The sequence below is a fragment of the Benincasa hispida genome, chromosome 5 (genome assembly GCF_009727055.1).
Source record: "Benincasa hispida cultivar B227 chromosome 5, ASM972705v1, whole genome shotgun sequence".
Lineage (NCBI taxonomy): Eukaryota > Viridiplantae > Streptophyta > Magnoliopsida > Cucurbitales > Cucurbitaceae > Benincasa > Benincasa hispida.
The window spans coordinates 13,563,808-13,580,829 of NC_052353.1; the positions used below are offsets into that span (position 1 = coordinate 13,563,808).

The following is a 17,022-nucleotide window of genomic DNA, read 5'->3' on the forward strand; positions in this document are numbered from 1 at the left end:
TTTAAGGAAAAATAAAACAATCAGAAAAACACGATGGCAGAAGCAAATCAAACGGATTAAAACAGTTATTGATCCAACAAAACAAATCAGAATAACCATCACAAACACAAACCACCATAATGATGTTGAACCAAACTTATTAAGAATAACCATCACAAACACAAACCACCATAATGATGTTAAACCAAACTTTTTCTCCCCCTTTTGTTTGGCTTATAAAAATAGCCAAAAGTAACGAAAACAAAAACATTAGAAACATGCAACTAGCCAACAACAAAATGGAGTAATTTGAATGCACAAAACCTATGACCCATCAGTAGAACTATCAATATAGCCATCAGAGTGTGTATCATCAAATACTAGTTCAGAGCCTTCAACAACAAGGCCTACTTAACATAGTTTCCAACATATAGAGAGAGCACCATCCAAGACATCAATATCATCAATAGGAAAATATCCTTATCAACCAGTAGAAGAATTCCTTGGACAAGGACAGACACAAGATGTCATTGAACTAAATTAACACCAACATAAGAAACATTGAGATCAACAATGCTTATGAACACCTTTAGAGAGCCTGTTGCTTTCACATAAAATTTTGTAGAAAAACTTGCACAACAATATATGACTGACCCTAAAACTAAAAGTAACAACACCTCTAAATTCAACACACAAAAGGAAGAAATACTACAGACACGACAAGAACAAAATCAAAATGAAAAGAATCACCCGAACAGATCCATTCTCCCCCTTTTTGCCATGAAAAAAATCAATCAGTACACACAAGTTGTCATCAGAGGACGTATCCCTAGTAACAAACCCAACATTAAGAACAACGTCAACATTGAACTCGAAATATTAAATCAACAACATCTTCAGCATAATCATGATCAGCAATAAGAATAATAGATATACTAATTTCCTTAAGCCCCCCGAAGCCTAAATTTTCAATGCCTAAATCTGAACTAATTTTATTGATAACAAAATCAATAACAACCTTTTCCACAATTGATTTATTATTGGCACAAGCATTCAACTATGAAATATCTTCACGCATATTCACATCAAAGAGCAATGAATTGGGAATAATAGGATCAATATAGCAAAGAATATTTTCCTCAGAGATAAAATCTTTAGGTACATAACTATTCTTATTAGAAGGATGAAATGTATCCTTAGGACTTGAGTCATCAATATTTTCAATTTTCATCATCTTCTTCCTACTAAAGACAATCAAACGAATATCATCTTCATGCATCTTCTCCCCAGTACTCTCCACGATACTAGGACTAATTTCTTTAATTTCCTCATACATGTGCTCAATATCAGCAACATTTTCTTTTTCAAAAAATTTCTTCAGTATTATTTGAAATTATGACATCAAGAATGATTGTAATAGACAAAACAATATTTTTAGCACCAACCGTTTGACCAATCATAGGACTCTTCGTACAACCAACAAACTTTTTAGTCACAATAATATCTTCAAGATTATTTTCTATAACATCAAACTTAGGAGAACTGGCTCCAAAAACTCATGAGTAGAGCCAGGGTCAGATGCAATAAAATTCTCAATAACTAGATTCTCAAGAACCACAATAGACAAATTAGGCAAATCTCTAACCATGTCACGATCTACACCATTCTTTCCAGACAACTCTAACTTAGCAGGACTATTTGCATTATCAATATCAACATAGAATCATAGACAATGACTGAGGCAACAACATTTTCAAGAATAGCATCTTGACCACAAGAACTCACAACCATTTTGTTAACCAGACCACTATCAACAATCAAATTCTCAAGCACCCCAAAATCAGAAGGCGAATATTCAGTAGCAACACTAGTAGATACAACAGTAGAGGCAATATCATCCTTATTCACAGAAAAATCATCCAACTAACAAGTTGAAACAACAATAGTAACTTTGTTCACTTCAGATACATCACAAATGCCTATAGAAGTATTATTAATATCTTTTTCAGGACCAAAATATTTATATGCCTCAAGATATTCCATTATATTTTACACATTTGTTTTAACAATATGAGGATCAAGAGATATTACATTCATATTATCAACAACAGACACGATATTCTGTATAACATCTTCAAGATTATCAAGACCAACAGTTTCTTGGGAATCAATGATGGCAGCAACATGAGTAGTGAATTCAATTTGATCAACAATCAGAAACTTATCATTTGCAATATTTTCAGAGGAGACAACATTATCAATAACACCATCACACAGCACAAGAGCCTCAACAAATATCTCAGCAGCCAAAGAATGATCAAATTCAGTTTTAGCAGAAGTAACAATCAAAACCTAAGACAATTCAACATGATTAGCAACATGGTTAACATCATTTACGACCTTAATAGACACAATATAATCAATATAATTCATAGACTCTATCCCAATATTATCAGCATTATTAAAAATTTGGTCACCACTCATAATCTTAATTTTTTCAGTAATCACAGTCAACATTTTCCTGCTTATAGAAGTTAGTTTAACCCACTTTGATTTTCTTTGATCAAATATCTTTAGTTGCTATAAGACAATTTTGCAAAGATCTAAACATACCCTGAGGGATTTGAATTTAGCTACTGCCCTAGCTTTCATTTGTTTATTATCATATCCCACAGAGTAAGTAAGTTCTCTGACCATACTCATTTTAGGCTCAGCCTGCAGAATCTGAAGTTGGATCATATCAAGAGTCATCTTCTGAAAAATACTATTCTTACACTCAACTATTATGCTTTTCTAGGAAGAGAGCATAACTTCATCGTGTCTAGGAATACGACAAATATGATGAACAATATTAGGAGTCCATAAGTAACAATTATTAGAAGATCGTTTTCCTATCATGATAAGAGAATTATCACTATCGGTTACTAGACATCTGTCTTTTGAGAAATTAATATTGAAGCCTTGATCACATAAATCACTTATGTTGATTAAGTTTGTTGTTAACTCTTCGATAAGAAGAACATCATGAAGAGTTGGAAGACCAAGATACACCAATTAACCTTTGCCCAGAACTTTCCCTTTTTTTTCCATCTCCAAAAGGTACATGAGCTGAAACACATGGTTGAACATTTGTAACAAAAGAGTTTTCACCTGTCATATGGCGAGAACAACCACTATTAAAATAATAGTTCTATCTAGTTGAAGAATGTAAAGAGTTAAAAGCCACATTGCATTTAAAGTCAGTTTGAGATAATTCTCCTTTTCTTCACCATTCAAGCTTATTCTTTGGAGCACTCCTAGTATTTTGATAGATAGCGTTACCTTTAGTAGAAATATACCTCTGAGCTCTATATACATTTCTTCCATAGAGGTGAAAGAAGTAAGGTTGAATATGACCTTCTTTACCACAAAAGTGATACACTCATCTCTTCTTCAAGCCACTGTTTGAGGGATGAGAAGTGGGTCCTTTATTTATTGACTTCAGTTCAGACATATGACAATGCTTAGCTAGAATGAATGTGATATAGGAAGAGGACTTACCTTTGTAACTAGATTTCTTAGATATGTTGAACCCAACACCCTTTTTATCTAACAAAGGTTTTCTTGTAATTAAGATTTTATCAAGATCATCAGTACTAGAGTTCAACATGCGAACATACTTTGACAACAATTCAAGTTCAACTTTTTATGCCCTCAACTCTTTTTTCAACTTAGAAATGGTGCTTAACAAATGATGATTATCTTCAATTAATTTTTCTATTTGTTCCTTTTGTAACTCCAAAACTTGTAAGTCTCTCTCCCACTTTTCATAGACTTCTTCTAGAGATAAATTATCAATTTGGATTGAAGAATGATAAAATACCCTTGATTCTTTACTCAAAATTTTATTAGATATCTCAGGCTCTTCAATGTTGTTAGAAGTAACACAAATAGTCAACGCACAAATTTCCTCATCATATTCACTACTTGAATCAGACTCATCATCTGACGAAGTCACTAAATATCCTTTATTTTTTCTTTTAAGAAAACTTGGGCACTCAGCTTGGAAGTAGCCAAACCCTTCGCATTCTTTGCACTTGAAGTGTCAATCTTGACTGTCTTGAGCATTGCTTAAACCGCATTCACTTTCTCTTTTTCTTCCAGATGGTTTAAAATTTGTGTGCATAATAGAGTTCTTTGATATGTGAAGAATGAAAGTTCTCGGATCCCCTGTCTAAGCATTTTATAACTTTATCAAATTTTTTAGTTAATAGGGACAAAGTATCAGTAAGTTTTTCTTCGGTATCTTTGCCTTTATTTTGAGTTTGATCTTCATTAGAAACAGACTACAAGGCCATACCTTTACCTTTCTTATCACATTTTTCATCAAAGGTCAATTCAAAGCTTCACAATGATCCAAACAACTCATACATCTTCATGGTAGCAATATTATTGGCCTCTTCGATAGCTATAACTTTCATATCAAATCTTTTTGGTAGTGACCATAGAATCTTTCGAACAAGTTTTTCTTCCGACATTTTTTCACCAAGAGTAAAGGATTCATTTGCAATATCCAAGATGCGAGCATTGAACTCATTAATACTTTCATCTTCCAACATCTTAAGAGGTTCAAATTTTGAAGTTAGAATTTGCAGACGAAACAACTTCACTTTAGAGGTGTCTTCATGCGCTACAACAAGGATCTTCCACACTTCCTTAGCAGAAACACATGTATTGATAAGTCAAAAAATGTTCTTGTCAACTCTGTTGAAAATAGTATTAGAGCACACGAATTAGGGAAGCCTCATTCTAAGCATCAGTTCAGTCCTTCTCGGGCTTGAAAGAGATCTTTCCATCTTTATCAACAATTTGAGGATGTGTCCATCCAGCAAAAACTGCCTTCAAAGTCTTACTGTCAATGGACTTAAGGAAAGCTATCATTCTAGCTTTCCAGTAGGAGTAGTTAGTTCCATCTGTTGGGGTTGATGCCCGAAAGTCTGTGTCCTGTAGTTTGTATGAATGCTTGTGTTGTATAATATATGATATTTACTTCACATCTTGATTTTGCTCAGTTGTTTGTTTTATTTGCTTTACCACAAACCAATAAACATAAAATCCCTGGTTATCTGTATGTAACTTAAGCATGTATGTGGTGACATACGAGTGGATCATGTTTTGAGTGATAACCAAAATGGTATGTAGTATATGGATAAAGGAGAGAAACTTTATCCTGGCAACGCTACCGATGTGGCCCACTTTGTGGAATGGTCACAAGTGTTGTGACTTGTCACAGATGGCCTGATCTTGATCATTCGTGTAGGGGACGTGCAAGTGGGGGCGTCCTATAGAAAGATTTTGTATAAGACCTGACCACAAAGTGTTAACGTCTCGTTATATAACACCATTTATGATAGAGACTTCATTTCACTTGGATGACCATAGATAACATGACCTCAATTCGGAGTGAGTTGGGAACTCCTGCCATTGAGGGTGGTCCTTTGATTTGTATAGGTGTGAGTGGTCAGGTCGCCGACTCAAACCGACTATTTTGGGGATTCGTCTGATTTAGGAGCTGGGAACTCAGCTACACAAGATGGAACTCACTCCTTCCCCAAAGCAGGGACTAGTAGATAGATAGCTCCCTTAAGGGTTGATTCCAGGGCTTGAATGATGTAGCGCCACACACCTTCTCTTGGCCCGAGAGTGTTCACACATAGTTGGACTATGTTGTATTGTTCATTAGAGAAATCAATGGTACTTAAGGAGTGAGATGTAACTACAGGGGCAAAACGATAAATTGATCCAGCTGTACTTACGAGCATCTATGAAGGGTCATCGTACTCATGATTGGTTATATCCGATGGATACATAAATATATTTGTGGTAAGAAGAGTTCAGTTGTTGGTCTTTAGTGGAATGCCTGGCAGTTAACGGATGGTGGATCTCGTGGCTAAAGTTTAGTCAGCTATTCATGTATCGTTGGAGCTTCGAGCCACAAGTCCATAAAGTCCCTTGGTAGCTTGGATAAAGTCGAGAATCAGTTTTTTGGTCAGTTTAAAATGTTCAAATTGACAAAAGCGAGTTCGATTATATATGATATAATTGAACTGGTTAATGATATAATTGACTAAATGTATGAGATACATTATTTTGGAGGAAATTAGATATAAATATGATTTATATCAAGTAGAGGAGAAATTACTACAGTAGATATATGACATCAAACTATAGGGTAAGAATATAATATGATTATATTCATTTATTAATTAATTGGTTAATTATGTGATAATTGGCCAGAAACTTTCCCTCAATCATACGTTAGTGGGAAAATCAGTATTCGGTTATTGTAACTAAAGAATAAATGAAAATTGATTCATTTTGCAAAGAGTTCGAAAAAACCACAAAAGGTGTGAAAATGTATCGATCGCTTAGCTGAGAGCCTATACGCGCTCTATCGCTTAAACGACCACACACCCTGCGTCTAAATGATCGCATGCATTCTCTAAACAATCACTCAGTTTTTCTAAACGATCGCTTAGTATGTCGAGTTTTCTAAACGATCGCTTAATAAATACTAGACGATCGCTTAGTAAAACCTACACGATCATGTAGCTTTCTCTAAATGATAAGTATTCCGTTATACGATAGCCTTCTCCCACTTGCTTATCGTTTTACACGATTATCCCTTTCCTCCTTCCTCTACCAAATCCAACAAAGACCACTCTTTGGATTCTCACTCCGAGAATACCAAGGACTTTAAGTGGTGGTGTCGTCCCCGCTCCTACTTGTTCATGTGCTATCGTTCGTGTAGACGATCATGCTGCTGGTAGCCGACTGTTTGCTGGGCGATAAAGAACGTAGAGGTTTGCTTCCACTGGATTGAGTTGGAAGTGAAGAGAGTCTTCAACTTGTGCGTATACTCAATCTCTTGTATTTTATTTATCAAAGCATGTCGTTAATTAGTGTAAAATTGTATACCTATTTGTTAGAATATGTGTGTGGTAATTCAGTCACAATAAAATAGGAAAGATCCAAACACGCTTATGGATACTCTTTCTTTAAGAGTTTCTTCACCATCAAGCACAGTGGGACGAGTAGTTGATCCACCTTCCCTGATTGACTTAATTGAATACTCAATGAATAGCAGTCAACCCGTTATGATACCAATTAAAAAGATAAGATGGATCTAACACAGAATACAATGTCAAGCACGATGTCATAGACAATATGTATGACAAGTGGAGCAACATGAAGAAAAACAAAAATATAAAGACATAGAGATTGATAACCCAATTCGGTGTAAATTCACCTACGTTTGGGGGGTAATGTGGTTAATGGAACGAAACTTCACTATATAAAGAGTTTAGCAATTACAACGAAAGTATTTATCTGATAGACTCCTCTTCAGTGTCTCACGTACAGCTACCTCTTCAATTTCAACTTAGGCTTCCCCTAAGTTTGAGCTCCTCTCACTTCTACAAAGATGCTTCTCCAAGCTTTTTATGAGATCCCCTTAATACAACATACTTAGGCTCCCCTTAAGAGTGAGATCCCCTCACATTCATCAAATTTAGGCTCCCCTTAAATATAATTTTTCTTTATCTTCAACGTACTAAGGCTCCCCCTAAAACAAAATCAAATCAAACTCCTCTCGAGTGCTACAATGGCTGCCGGACCAAAATCTCAACAACAAAATACAAGGATTTTCAATAATACATGGAAATTAAGGCTTAGACAAACCCTAAGCTTATAACACTCAATACCCACTTTTCTAATAATGCGGCTAACCCTAAAAATGAATAAGAGAATCTTATAAATAAGGTTAGCTTTGAGAATATACTTTAGGAGTGAATAAACAAGGTAAATAAGGAAGATGACCACATAAATCTGCAAATCACGCATACATATATAAAAAAGATAATCTGCAGAATCTGCTACCAGACATGTAACAATGCTAAATACAATATCTTTGAACATGTTCTCAAGTTTTACCTGTAATAAAATTAGTTAACAATACTACTAAACAAATCAGTTAATCACACTACAATAACAAAAAGGGTTGGTGCCTCTCAATTAAAAATGGTATGTGTAACTAAAATAATATTATGAGTGAGTGAGAGGGGTATTTCATTTTTTTTGTTTATTGCAACAACAAAAGGGCATAAGGTTGGCAGGTGAAGTGAATTAATTATTTCGAAACAAGTTTTTCTAGAAATGAAAAGAAAAAGGAAAAAGTAAAACAAGGTTGATGAATGTGAAAATAATAGAAACGCGTGAAATAGACATAATATTCAATGTAATTGTACTATCTCGAGGTTTAAAGTAGATCTCAATTAAAAAAATAATAATAAATAAAATAAAAGGTAGATCTCAATTTTAAGAAAATATTGGTGACAATATGATGATATTTCTGAAGTATATAAAAAAACCAAAATAAATATTTAAATTAGTAAACAAACATTCTTTGCTTCAAACGTGTTAAATTGTTTATTATTTAAGGGTTAATTTTTAAATTTAGTCCCTATGATTTAAAAAAAAAAAAATCAGAATTTGGTCCTTATTATTTTGACGAAGTTAGAATTTATTCTTCGTGATTTATAATTATAATTTAATCACTAAGATTGAATAAACTATTCATAAATATTCCTTATAATAGGGACTGAGAATTTTATTGAATTACAATATGAGAATTTTATTGAATTACAATGACTACTTATGAGATTTTATCAAATCACACGACTAAATTCTAACTTTAACTTTCTCCAAATTAGAACAAAATTTATAATTTGACCATTAAATAATAAATATTTTAATATGTTTAAAACATAGGATATTGATTTATTGATTTATATATTTATTTTGACTATTTTATAATTTTTTTCAAAAATATCATCTCAAATCGCTAGTTGCATTTTTAAAAATTAAGGGTGATTTCCAAATATTAAAAAAATTAACTAAAATATTTATAAATATAACAAAATTTCACTGTCTATCATCTATCACTAGACTGATTGATGTTTTTTAGAAACGATGACATTTTTCTATGTTTGTAAATATTTTCAACAATTTAACATTTAAAACAAATTTTTTAAAATTAATATATTTTAATTATAAACTATTTATGACTAAATTATAACTTTCTTCAAATCATACGAGTAAAATTATATTTGGTTGTTTATTTGATGTGTTTCATGATTTTTTTAAAAATATAATATCTTACATTTTTCACCAACAAAAAGAAAATAATAAAGAAGAAAAAGAAAAAGGGGACACGTAATGGTTGATTTGTTGGCTTTGGCGTTCATCTTTATTAACCAACAACTAAAACAACGCGGCTTTTGTACGGCTTTGACCACAACAAAATTTCTATCTTCTAATTATTTTATTTTATTTTATTATAATATTTTAGTTTTGTTCTATCATCAAAGAGTCGATATGTCCGAGTGGTTAAGGAGACAGACTTGAAATCTGTTGGGCTTCGCCCGCGCAGGTTCGAACCCTGCTGTCGACGCGTCTTTTTTTAATTTATTTTCTTTTTATCAAGTCAAGATTTTAATTTTCATCTCTCTCTTCTTTTTTTTTTCTTTTCTCGAGTCAAGATTTTAATCTTCATATAATTTTTTAATACAATTTTATTAACGAAAAATTAGGAAAATCACCTCTCAATAAGGTAGTAGTTGCAATTACACTTTCAAACTTTTAATTGTAAATATTAGGTTTTTAAACTTCTGTAAGGTCACATTTACCTACTTATAAACATAATAAATCAATGGTAATATGAAAAGTGGTCTCATTTAATTATGTTCGTTGTTGTTTATCTGTATTTCATAATTTTAATAAAATGTAAGATCCACTTCAAATTTTGTAATAAAAAAAACGTAATCTCATTGAGGAGTTGAAAGTACTCAATCTAATTGAATTTGAAATTTACCTGAGACACACTAGTCGTTATTGTTACTGTTATAAATATTCTTATTGTTATAATATTATAATTATGAATTTATCATCATTATTGTTACTATTATCATTACCGTTATCATTACTGTTAGGGTCTAGCGATAACATTGATGACAACGATAACAACAAATGTGACATATTTGTAATTCTAAGTAAAAACAATAAAAAAGAAATCCAATTAAGTTTACGGTTCAGACTCATTACAATTGATTTATCAATGGAGTTTCATTACAATTACACAACATTTCATTATGGTCTAGTAAACGTGTCGTAGAACCTATAAAAAAAAAGATGGTTGTGGCGCGAAGTATATTTCCCTTTCTCCACAGAGAAACGTTTATTCCAAATCACAACATATAAACATTCAAGGATTGACTATCTTTCTAGAGGAAAAATCTCCAGAAAAGTTCGACAATGCCTGACATAAACAAGTCTTTTATGTCGCGCGAAAGATTGCTTTTCAAATGAGATAATAGAAGAAGCTATCTTAAGGGTCCTCTTCTTGTTGGACTTGAATGCTGACATTAAAACGATTTCAATCCAACACTCAAGGAGAAGTCTGACATCATTCAGATTCTGGATAAAGCCTTAGGGTGGATAGGAGCGGGTCGAGTTCGTATTGCCTCGGAGCAACAGCCGCACACATCTTTTGTTATTTCCACTGCTTGAAGTGATTGTTACGACCACAAAGAAATGATGAGCTTAAGTGTTAAAATCATACTCTCAAACTTGCAATAGTTGTAAAAATCGGACCACTAAATCATAAAAATCAAACACCCAGACTTGTACAATTGTTACAATTTCTTCACTTATGTAAGTCCGAGGATCTAATTTTAACATTTGTATAAGTTAAAATATCAATTTTTATAATTAAAAGTTCGAGAGTATAATTGCAACTATCATCATATTTTAGAGTTTAGGATAGTTTTTACAATTTAATCTTTTATTAACTATATGGAATGAGTTAATAGAATCACCCAACCTCGATTAGGTTAAAGAACACATTTTCAAGCCAATTCCTTTTTTTTAAAAAAAAAAAATCATAAAAGGTCGTAAATATTTACTATTTTACTTCCCTTCGTTTAAAATATATTGTAAATTTAATTTTGGAAAAGGAATCAATATATATATAATGATAAACTTGGTAGGAATCTATATTGACTCTAATTTGTGATCGTAATTATTTTTTACTTATTTTGACTTGATTCTATCCTCTAAAAATAACACAAAATTATGTAAGTAGAATAATTCTCCTCAATATTACCAAACTAGCAAGAAAAATATTAAGTAATTTGAAAAAAAAAAATAATTTATATTCCTGAATTTTGGGTTGTAGTAATTAAAACCCTAAACTAACAATTGTATCAATTTAAACTCAAAATTTTTGAAAGTGTATTAATTTACTCCCCTTTAGATTTTCTTCGAAAAATATCACTTATAATTAATTGAACTTGTAAATTATCATAAATCAACCAATTTAACCATTTATGAAGATTGTTTTTTAAAATTATTAATGCATCAATTTTTATCCCCGTGTAAACTTCTTCAAATGACAAATTAACAAATTAAAATTGATATATTGATACTTTTTAAATGAAATTCTTACTGGAAGTTCAAATTGATCAACTTGTACAAGTTTGGGGGATAAAAATTCATTTTTTTTTCTATTTCTTTTTGGTAAAGAAAAATAGATGAAGAGAAACTTAAAAAATCGGTAATATTAATTAAAGTCACTCCTGTCCATTTAATTACACCATTTCCATTTAATACTATGTTAATAAGCCTTTAGAAAAGTTCTCATACACATAAAAACTATGAATTTAAAACAGTGATGATCTAGATTAATTCATTTATAAAAATATATAATTTTGTAACTAATACAATTTCTTTTTTTCTTTTTTTTCTTTTTTTTTTGTATTATATATGCTAAGGGGTTTAAATTTCTAGCTTTTGGGTCAAGCGTGCATGTTATATGTTGATTGAACTATGACAAATACAATTTTACTTAATTAAACTCCCAAAATCTTAAATTAATTTTTTTCCCTTTAAAAAAAATAGCTAATGCAAGATGGGGACTAAGATATACACATTGACAAGCTTTTGTTAATTTTGTTGACTCTGCATCTTTCCCTTTTTGAGTTCGAACTCGAACCCTAAATCTCTAATTTTTTAGTCGAGATTATGTTTTAGTGTAACTGAACAAAGAGAGAAAGAGAGGATAATGAGAAAGAAATAATATTAATTATAACCTAAAAAAAAAAAAAAAAAAAGGCAAGGCAACCAGAAGCCCCTCTGGTAAAATGCTTTTGGTAATTAATTGCAAAAGTTAGATTCACAAAAACGATGGTTGAATGTGTGCAGACTGCAAGATCATCCTAATCCACTTCACTGTTAGTTGCAAAATAAATCCTCACTGCTGTGTTTGGCCTGCCCATAATTGTTGATACATCTGAATATTATTGTGGATTGGCTGGCTGGAACTATTGAACATTCCAGGATGCCTATTATTAAGAGGGCTATCTCCATTGTCAGCCGACGACTCCCCGCTCGATGCCCCTAACGATGGAGGGCTGGCTGCTGCTGCTGCTGCTGCTACACCACCACCAAAATTTATCATTTGTGATGGTGCAGAAGATCCAGAGTTCAGCATACCTGTGTTGGATTTTTTATCATCCTCTAGAAAACTTCCCACAATCACCTGAGGATGATATGAAATCAAAGTTTGTAAAGCATGACTCGTTAAGTTTATTTTCGTTTATCCATTACTCGTTCTCAGTTTCAGGAAGAAAGGGTAGTACCTGTACTTGAGAACCTGCCATTAACATTCCTGCAACTCCACCACCAAGAACTTGTCCATTTGATCCAGCCAGCAACACACTCAAACCACCTGTTCTACTTCGAGTTCCATTATTCTCCGTCAGCAAAAACGAGCCTGACAGAGAGATGATATCATAGTGGCCCTGCAAAAGATTAGACAAATGCCTTCACTTAGAAATTAGAATTGATCTCAAACTCAATCTGTATAAGGTTGCACTAATTTTTAGTCACGTCCTCGAAGGAGCATATATTGCACCCTGTTCCACTTGCATTCGTACCAAATTCCATAAATAATATCATGGTCTTTCAGTTATCAAAAAAGTAAGGAAAGTTATCAGAAACATTCTCATTTCACTGCAAGAATTCTCTAAGGATCCTAATATTAATTGTTGGGCTCAGAAAGCTCACATCACTTAGTCACCATAAATTTATTGCTAAATCCAGGGAAGGCACACGAGCAATGCCACTTGAGCCAAGTAAAGTGCATTTTTCAAAATAGAAAGTTCATTTCTACATCAAAGATTAGAATACATGATAACACAATATGATGGATTTGGCCGCTTTATTTCACTTTAGTGCAAATGGTGATAGAAAAGGTGACCAAAATGATGGCCGTGCACTTTGCAGGCAAATATGGCTCCTGCCTGACCTTAGAAACACTGCCTATGAGTCACTGATTCTCTACAAAATAACTAAATAAGAACTGGAAACAACTGTGTATACGTGTGTAGGGGATATGTACCTTTTATCTATTGGAAACAAATGTCATACTAACCTGAGAACACTTAAAATTGAACGATCCTTTTCCATTTTCCTATCCAAGGTTCATGTAGTTGGCTAAATAGTGCTATCAGTTTGGAGTTCAATAGAAGGCTTCAAGTTTACAAGAGTTTATGACTAATTCAAGAAGGAAAATGACAAAGACTAGATATAGAAAGACATTTGTAATCATATCCATCCAGAAAGGCAATCAATTGGAGAATACAACAAAAAATAGAGTACCTCATATGACACAGAACCACCAGATGATGCTGAGTGTCGAAGGGTAGCATTACTGAGAGTACCATTTGCAGAGAGAATAAAGACAGTTCGTGGTCCTTGCTGTGAGAAGGACAAAATTTTGGCTGCTACATCCTGCAACCATATAGCAAGGATCCCATATTTCAACCAATGAGTCTCAACTCGAAAAGGGATTTTTATCTACAAATAGAACGAAGGAACCTTTAAACTTGTCGGCATCCTCACCTAAATACTCATGCAATATATACAATTACAAACTAATGACCTATTAGAGACAGAACATGGCTATATTTACATACTTCCCATCTACTAGAAACAATTTCATTCCTGAACTAACAAGCCCACAAGAAACAAGGGTTACGAGAAATTTTTCCATCTGGTGCAATCCAAGGAAAGATCACAGTTACAGAAAGGGTTATCCATAGGAACCCAAGAAGAGCAAACAAAAACAAAATACTCCGTGAAATAGAGGAATTCCAATCAATGGTCTACACCTTTCCATCCAGATCCCTAATAAAATACAATTCACTATATTAAGCACGATAATCTTTGCTTTGACCTTGAGAAGATGCTCTGTCAGCATCAATAGAAAGAAAGTCGTGACGATCCTAGGAAACACTGTGTCTGGGTTATATATTTATTTCAACTACATCGAATATGCAGCAAATAGATCATTGTTTTAATTGTTCCATCTTTTGATGAAAAGAAAACAGTAAAACCATGAAAAGTATATCTAATAAATAGAGGACCCAACACCACTGATAAAAGATTTGTCAAGAAGGAACACAAGACTACTGAGAGTGAGGTAAATTCATGCAAAGCTCAGAGAGCCAATGTAAATCTTAAAAGCATGTTGCAAGTTACAAGATATTCATTTTCATGCTTCCAAACAATTAAAACTATACCAATAACATATAATTTGTTTAATGCTTTTTTTTTTCTTTTTAGTTTCATGCTTATTCATTGCAGTTGCATTCTTGGCAACTACTACCTCATAAATTGTCATGTTCACGAGATAGTTGCTCTGTTTACACAACTACAAGATTCTTTTTTTTTGTTAATTATTTTTTTAATGTTACCTTTTTAGAAGAATGAAAGTTATGATCATTTCTTTAATCAAATATATTAAGCCTTCATAATATACCTAAATTGACTGAATCCACTCCAACAGCAAACTAAGAACTTCACGTGGTGATGCTTATTCATTAATGATCAAGCTCAAATAAGTTTATGTGGTTAATGACAATGCCATGATAGTTTAGATAATAGTTCAACCTACTATTTGTCAATATTATCAAAGTCAAGGATATTCGGTTTCTTGGAATAAAACAATTACAATAAATTTCTAATTACAAATCAAAATAATATTTGGGAATGAGGAAGCTATTAGTCATCTTTGGTTGAAAATATCGACCACTAGCAGATAAATTCAGGAATGCCACATTCCCTTCCCCCCCCCCCCCCCCCCCCCCCCAAAAAAAAAAAAAAAAAACTTTTTAGCTTTTACTATACCTTTACTATATTTAATTTGTATATAATAATAATGAACCAGCCAAACAATGACACCAAGAAATCCAGAATCCCATTTAATATAGCCACTTACCATATATTCTGAATGTAGTTTAACACCAAATCCATAGTTTTCCTAGAACTAGAAACAGAAACAAGTGAATGCTTCATGACTTTTCCAATTATAACAAGTTCTTTTACGTGCATCATTCTAATTAATGCACTTCATCTTCAACAACTTAAGCTAAAGATCACTTTTAAAAGAACCATCGTTCAAATTTCAATCAATATATGAAGAAAAAAAATCCAAGAATTAGATAAAAACACACACCTCTCCGGGCTTTGCCAATAAGACGTGAGGAGTAAAACCAGTACCGCCTGAACCTACACAACAAAATCCCCTGATACTATCAACAAACATGTACAAAAGAAAGCAATTACAACAAAGAAACCAAAACAGTAATTTCAATTGACAATACCAAGAGCATTCGTCTGCTTCTTTCCGGACCCCGGCGGCCTTCCCCTAGCTTTTCTAGCCGGCTGTTCCGAATCAGGAGTAACGCTCAAATCCCCGTGAGGAACAGAAGACGTAACAACAGTAGTAGGTGCCAAACCCAAGGCAATGTTGTTAGCATCAGGCGCGTATTTCCTCGGCCGGCCTCTCCTTTTCTTACCGGAATCAACGGTAAAATTTCCGGAATGCGATCCGTCGTAGGGAGAAACGTTCAGAGAATCCAAAGGCATGGGTGTAGGTGCGATCACAGGGTGGTTGAAGGGAAATCGCGATGAAGACGGAATCATTTGAGTCGAAGGTTGATTTAGAGAGGCATTGTTGTTGGCATTGGACATGGCGGGGGAATACGCCTGCTGACCTCCGACCGCCATGTTGGACGGTGCAGAAAGTGGTGGAGGTGGAGTATCAAGTGAATCCATAGAAAGAAAGAAAGAAAAAAAAAAACAGGATCAAGAAACAGAGAGTTTGAATCAGAGTATCAAGATTCTTCTGATTCTTGGGTTTTCTCCTTATTCTTAGAAATGCGAAATTTGAGTGAAAGTTGAGAATGAGGAAGAAGAAGAAGAAATAGTGAAGGAAGTTACAGAGCTTCGAAATAAAGAAAGAATGGCGATTTTAAATTTTCTATTTTTTTAGGGTTTATTTTATGCCTTTATGAACACAAAACTGAAGGTTATTCCATATATGCATATTCTAATTTTGTATGATTCTCAACTCTATTCCTTCCAAAAATAATTAATATATTTATATATATGGGATTTTCATTTTATTTTTTATTGGGGTAGGAATGTCTCATGAAAATTTCCTTAGTAAATAATTCAGTTATTATTTTCAGTAGAGATTTTATTATGTTTTCCATTTTTATAGTTTAATAGGTACTTTGACCTATTTCATATTTTTTTTAGAAAGAGAACTTTCATTACCCATGTACTCAATGTTCTCGTCCTAATCGAAGTTTGGTGTGGTTAAATTAAGGTCAGTTTAGATTGATTTAGAAAAAAAAAAATTGTTTTCGTTTAAACACTTCTTATAGAAACGATTAAAAAAAAACAATTGTGTTTGGTTATACTTTTTGAGATGTGTTCTTATATATAAATTTGTTTGATTTGTTATATACTTAAAGTATTTCTATTAATGTCGTAAAAGACAATGATTAAATATTATGAACTAATAATTTAAATTTTATATTTAAAAATATTTTTATTGACCGAATTCTTTTATGTTTTTTTTTTAATGGAACGTACAAA

The 17,022-nt window shown here is 32.8% G+C and overlaps 1 protein-coding gene and 1 non-coding gene across 2 annotated transcripts; one reads left to right on the forward strand and one right to left on the reverse strand.

The window, feature by feature from the left end:
* The first annotated feature begins 9,387 nt into the window (after positions 1-9,387).
* Positions 9,388-9,469, forward strand: TRNAS-UGA. Its single transcript has one exon. It is a non-coding gene; the product is annotated as a tRNA-Ser (tRNA).
* Positions 9,470-12,051: 2,582 nt separating this feature from the next.
* Positions 12,052-16,436, reverse strand: LOC120077642 (AT-hook motif nuclear-localized protein 13-like). The gene is made up of 5 exons (XM_039031593.1): positions 15,741-16,436; positions 15,593-15,645; positions 13,735-13,866; positions 12,714-12,875; positions 12,052-12,613 (listed from the first exon to the last, which is right to left on the reverse strand). Exons 1-5 carry the CDS (start codon positions 16,192-16,194, stop codon positions 12,326-12,328), a joined length of 1,089 nt encoding a protein of 362 aa, XP_038887521.1. The 5' UTR covers positions 16,195-16,436; the 3' UTR covers positions 12,052-12,325.
* Between the last annotated feature and the right edge of the window lie 586 nt (positions 16,437-17,022).

Bases quoted from the DNA above. Each gene is read 5' to 3' on its own strand.
- LOC120077642 (XM_039031593.1), bottom strand. From the start codon at position 16,194: ATGGATTCACTTGATACTCCACCTCCACCACTTTCTGCACCGTCCAAC. The intron at 15,646-15,740 runs GTATTGTCAATT...TTTGTTGTGTAG, and splicing joins GAAGCAGACGAATGCTCTTG to GTTCAGGCGGTACTGGTTTT. The intron at 12,614-12,713 runs GTACTACCCTTT...TATCATCCTCAG, and splicing joins TGGCAGGTTCTCAAGTACAG to GTGATTGTGGGAAGTTTTCT.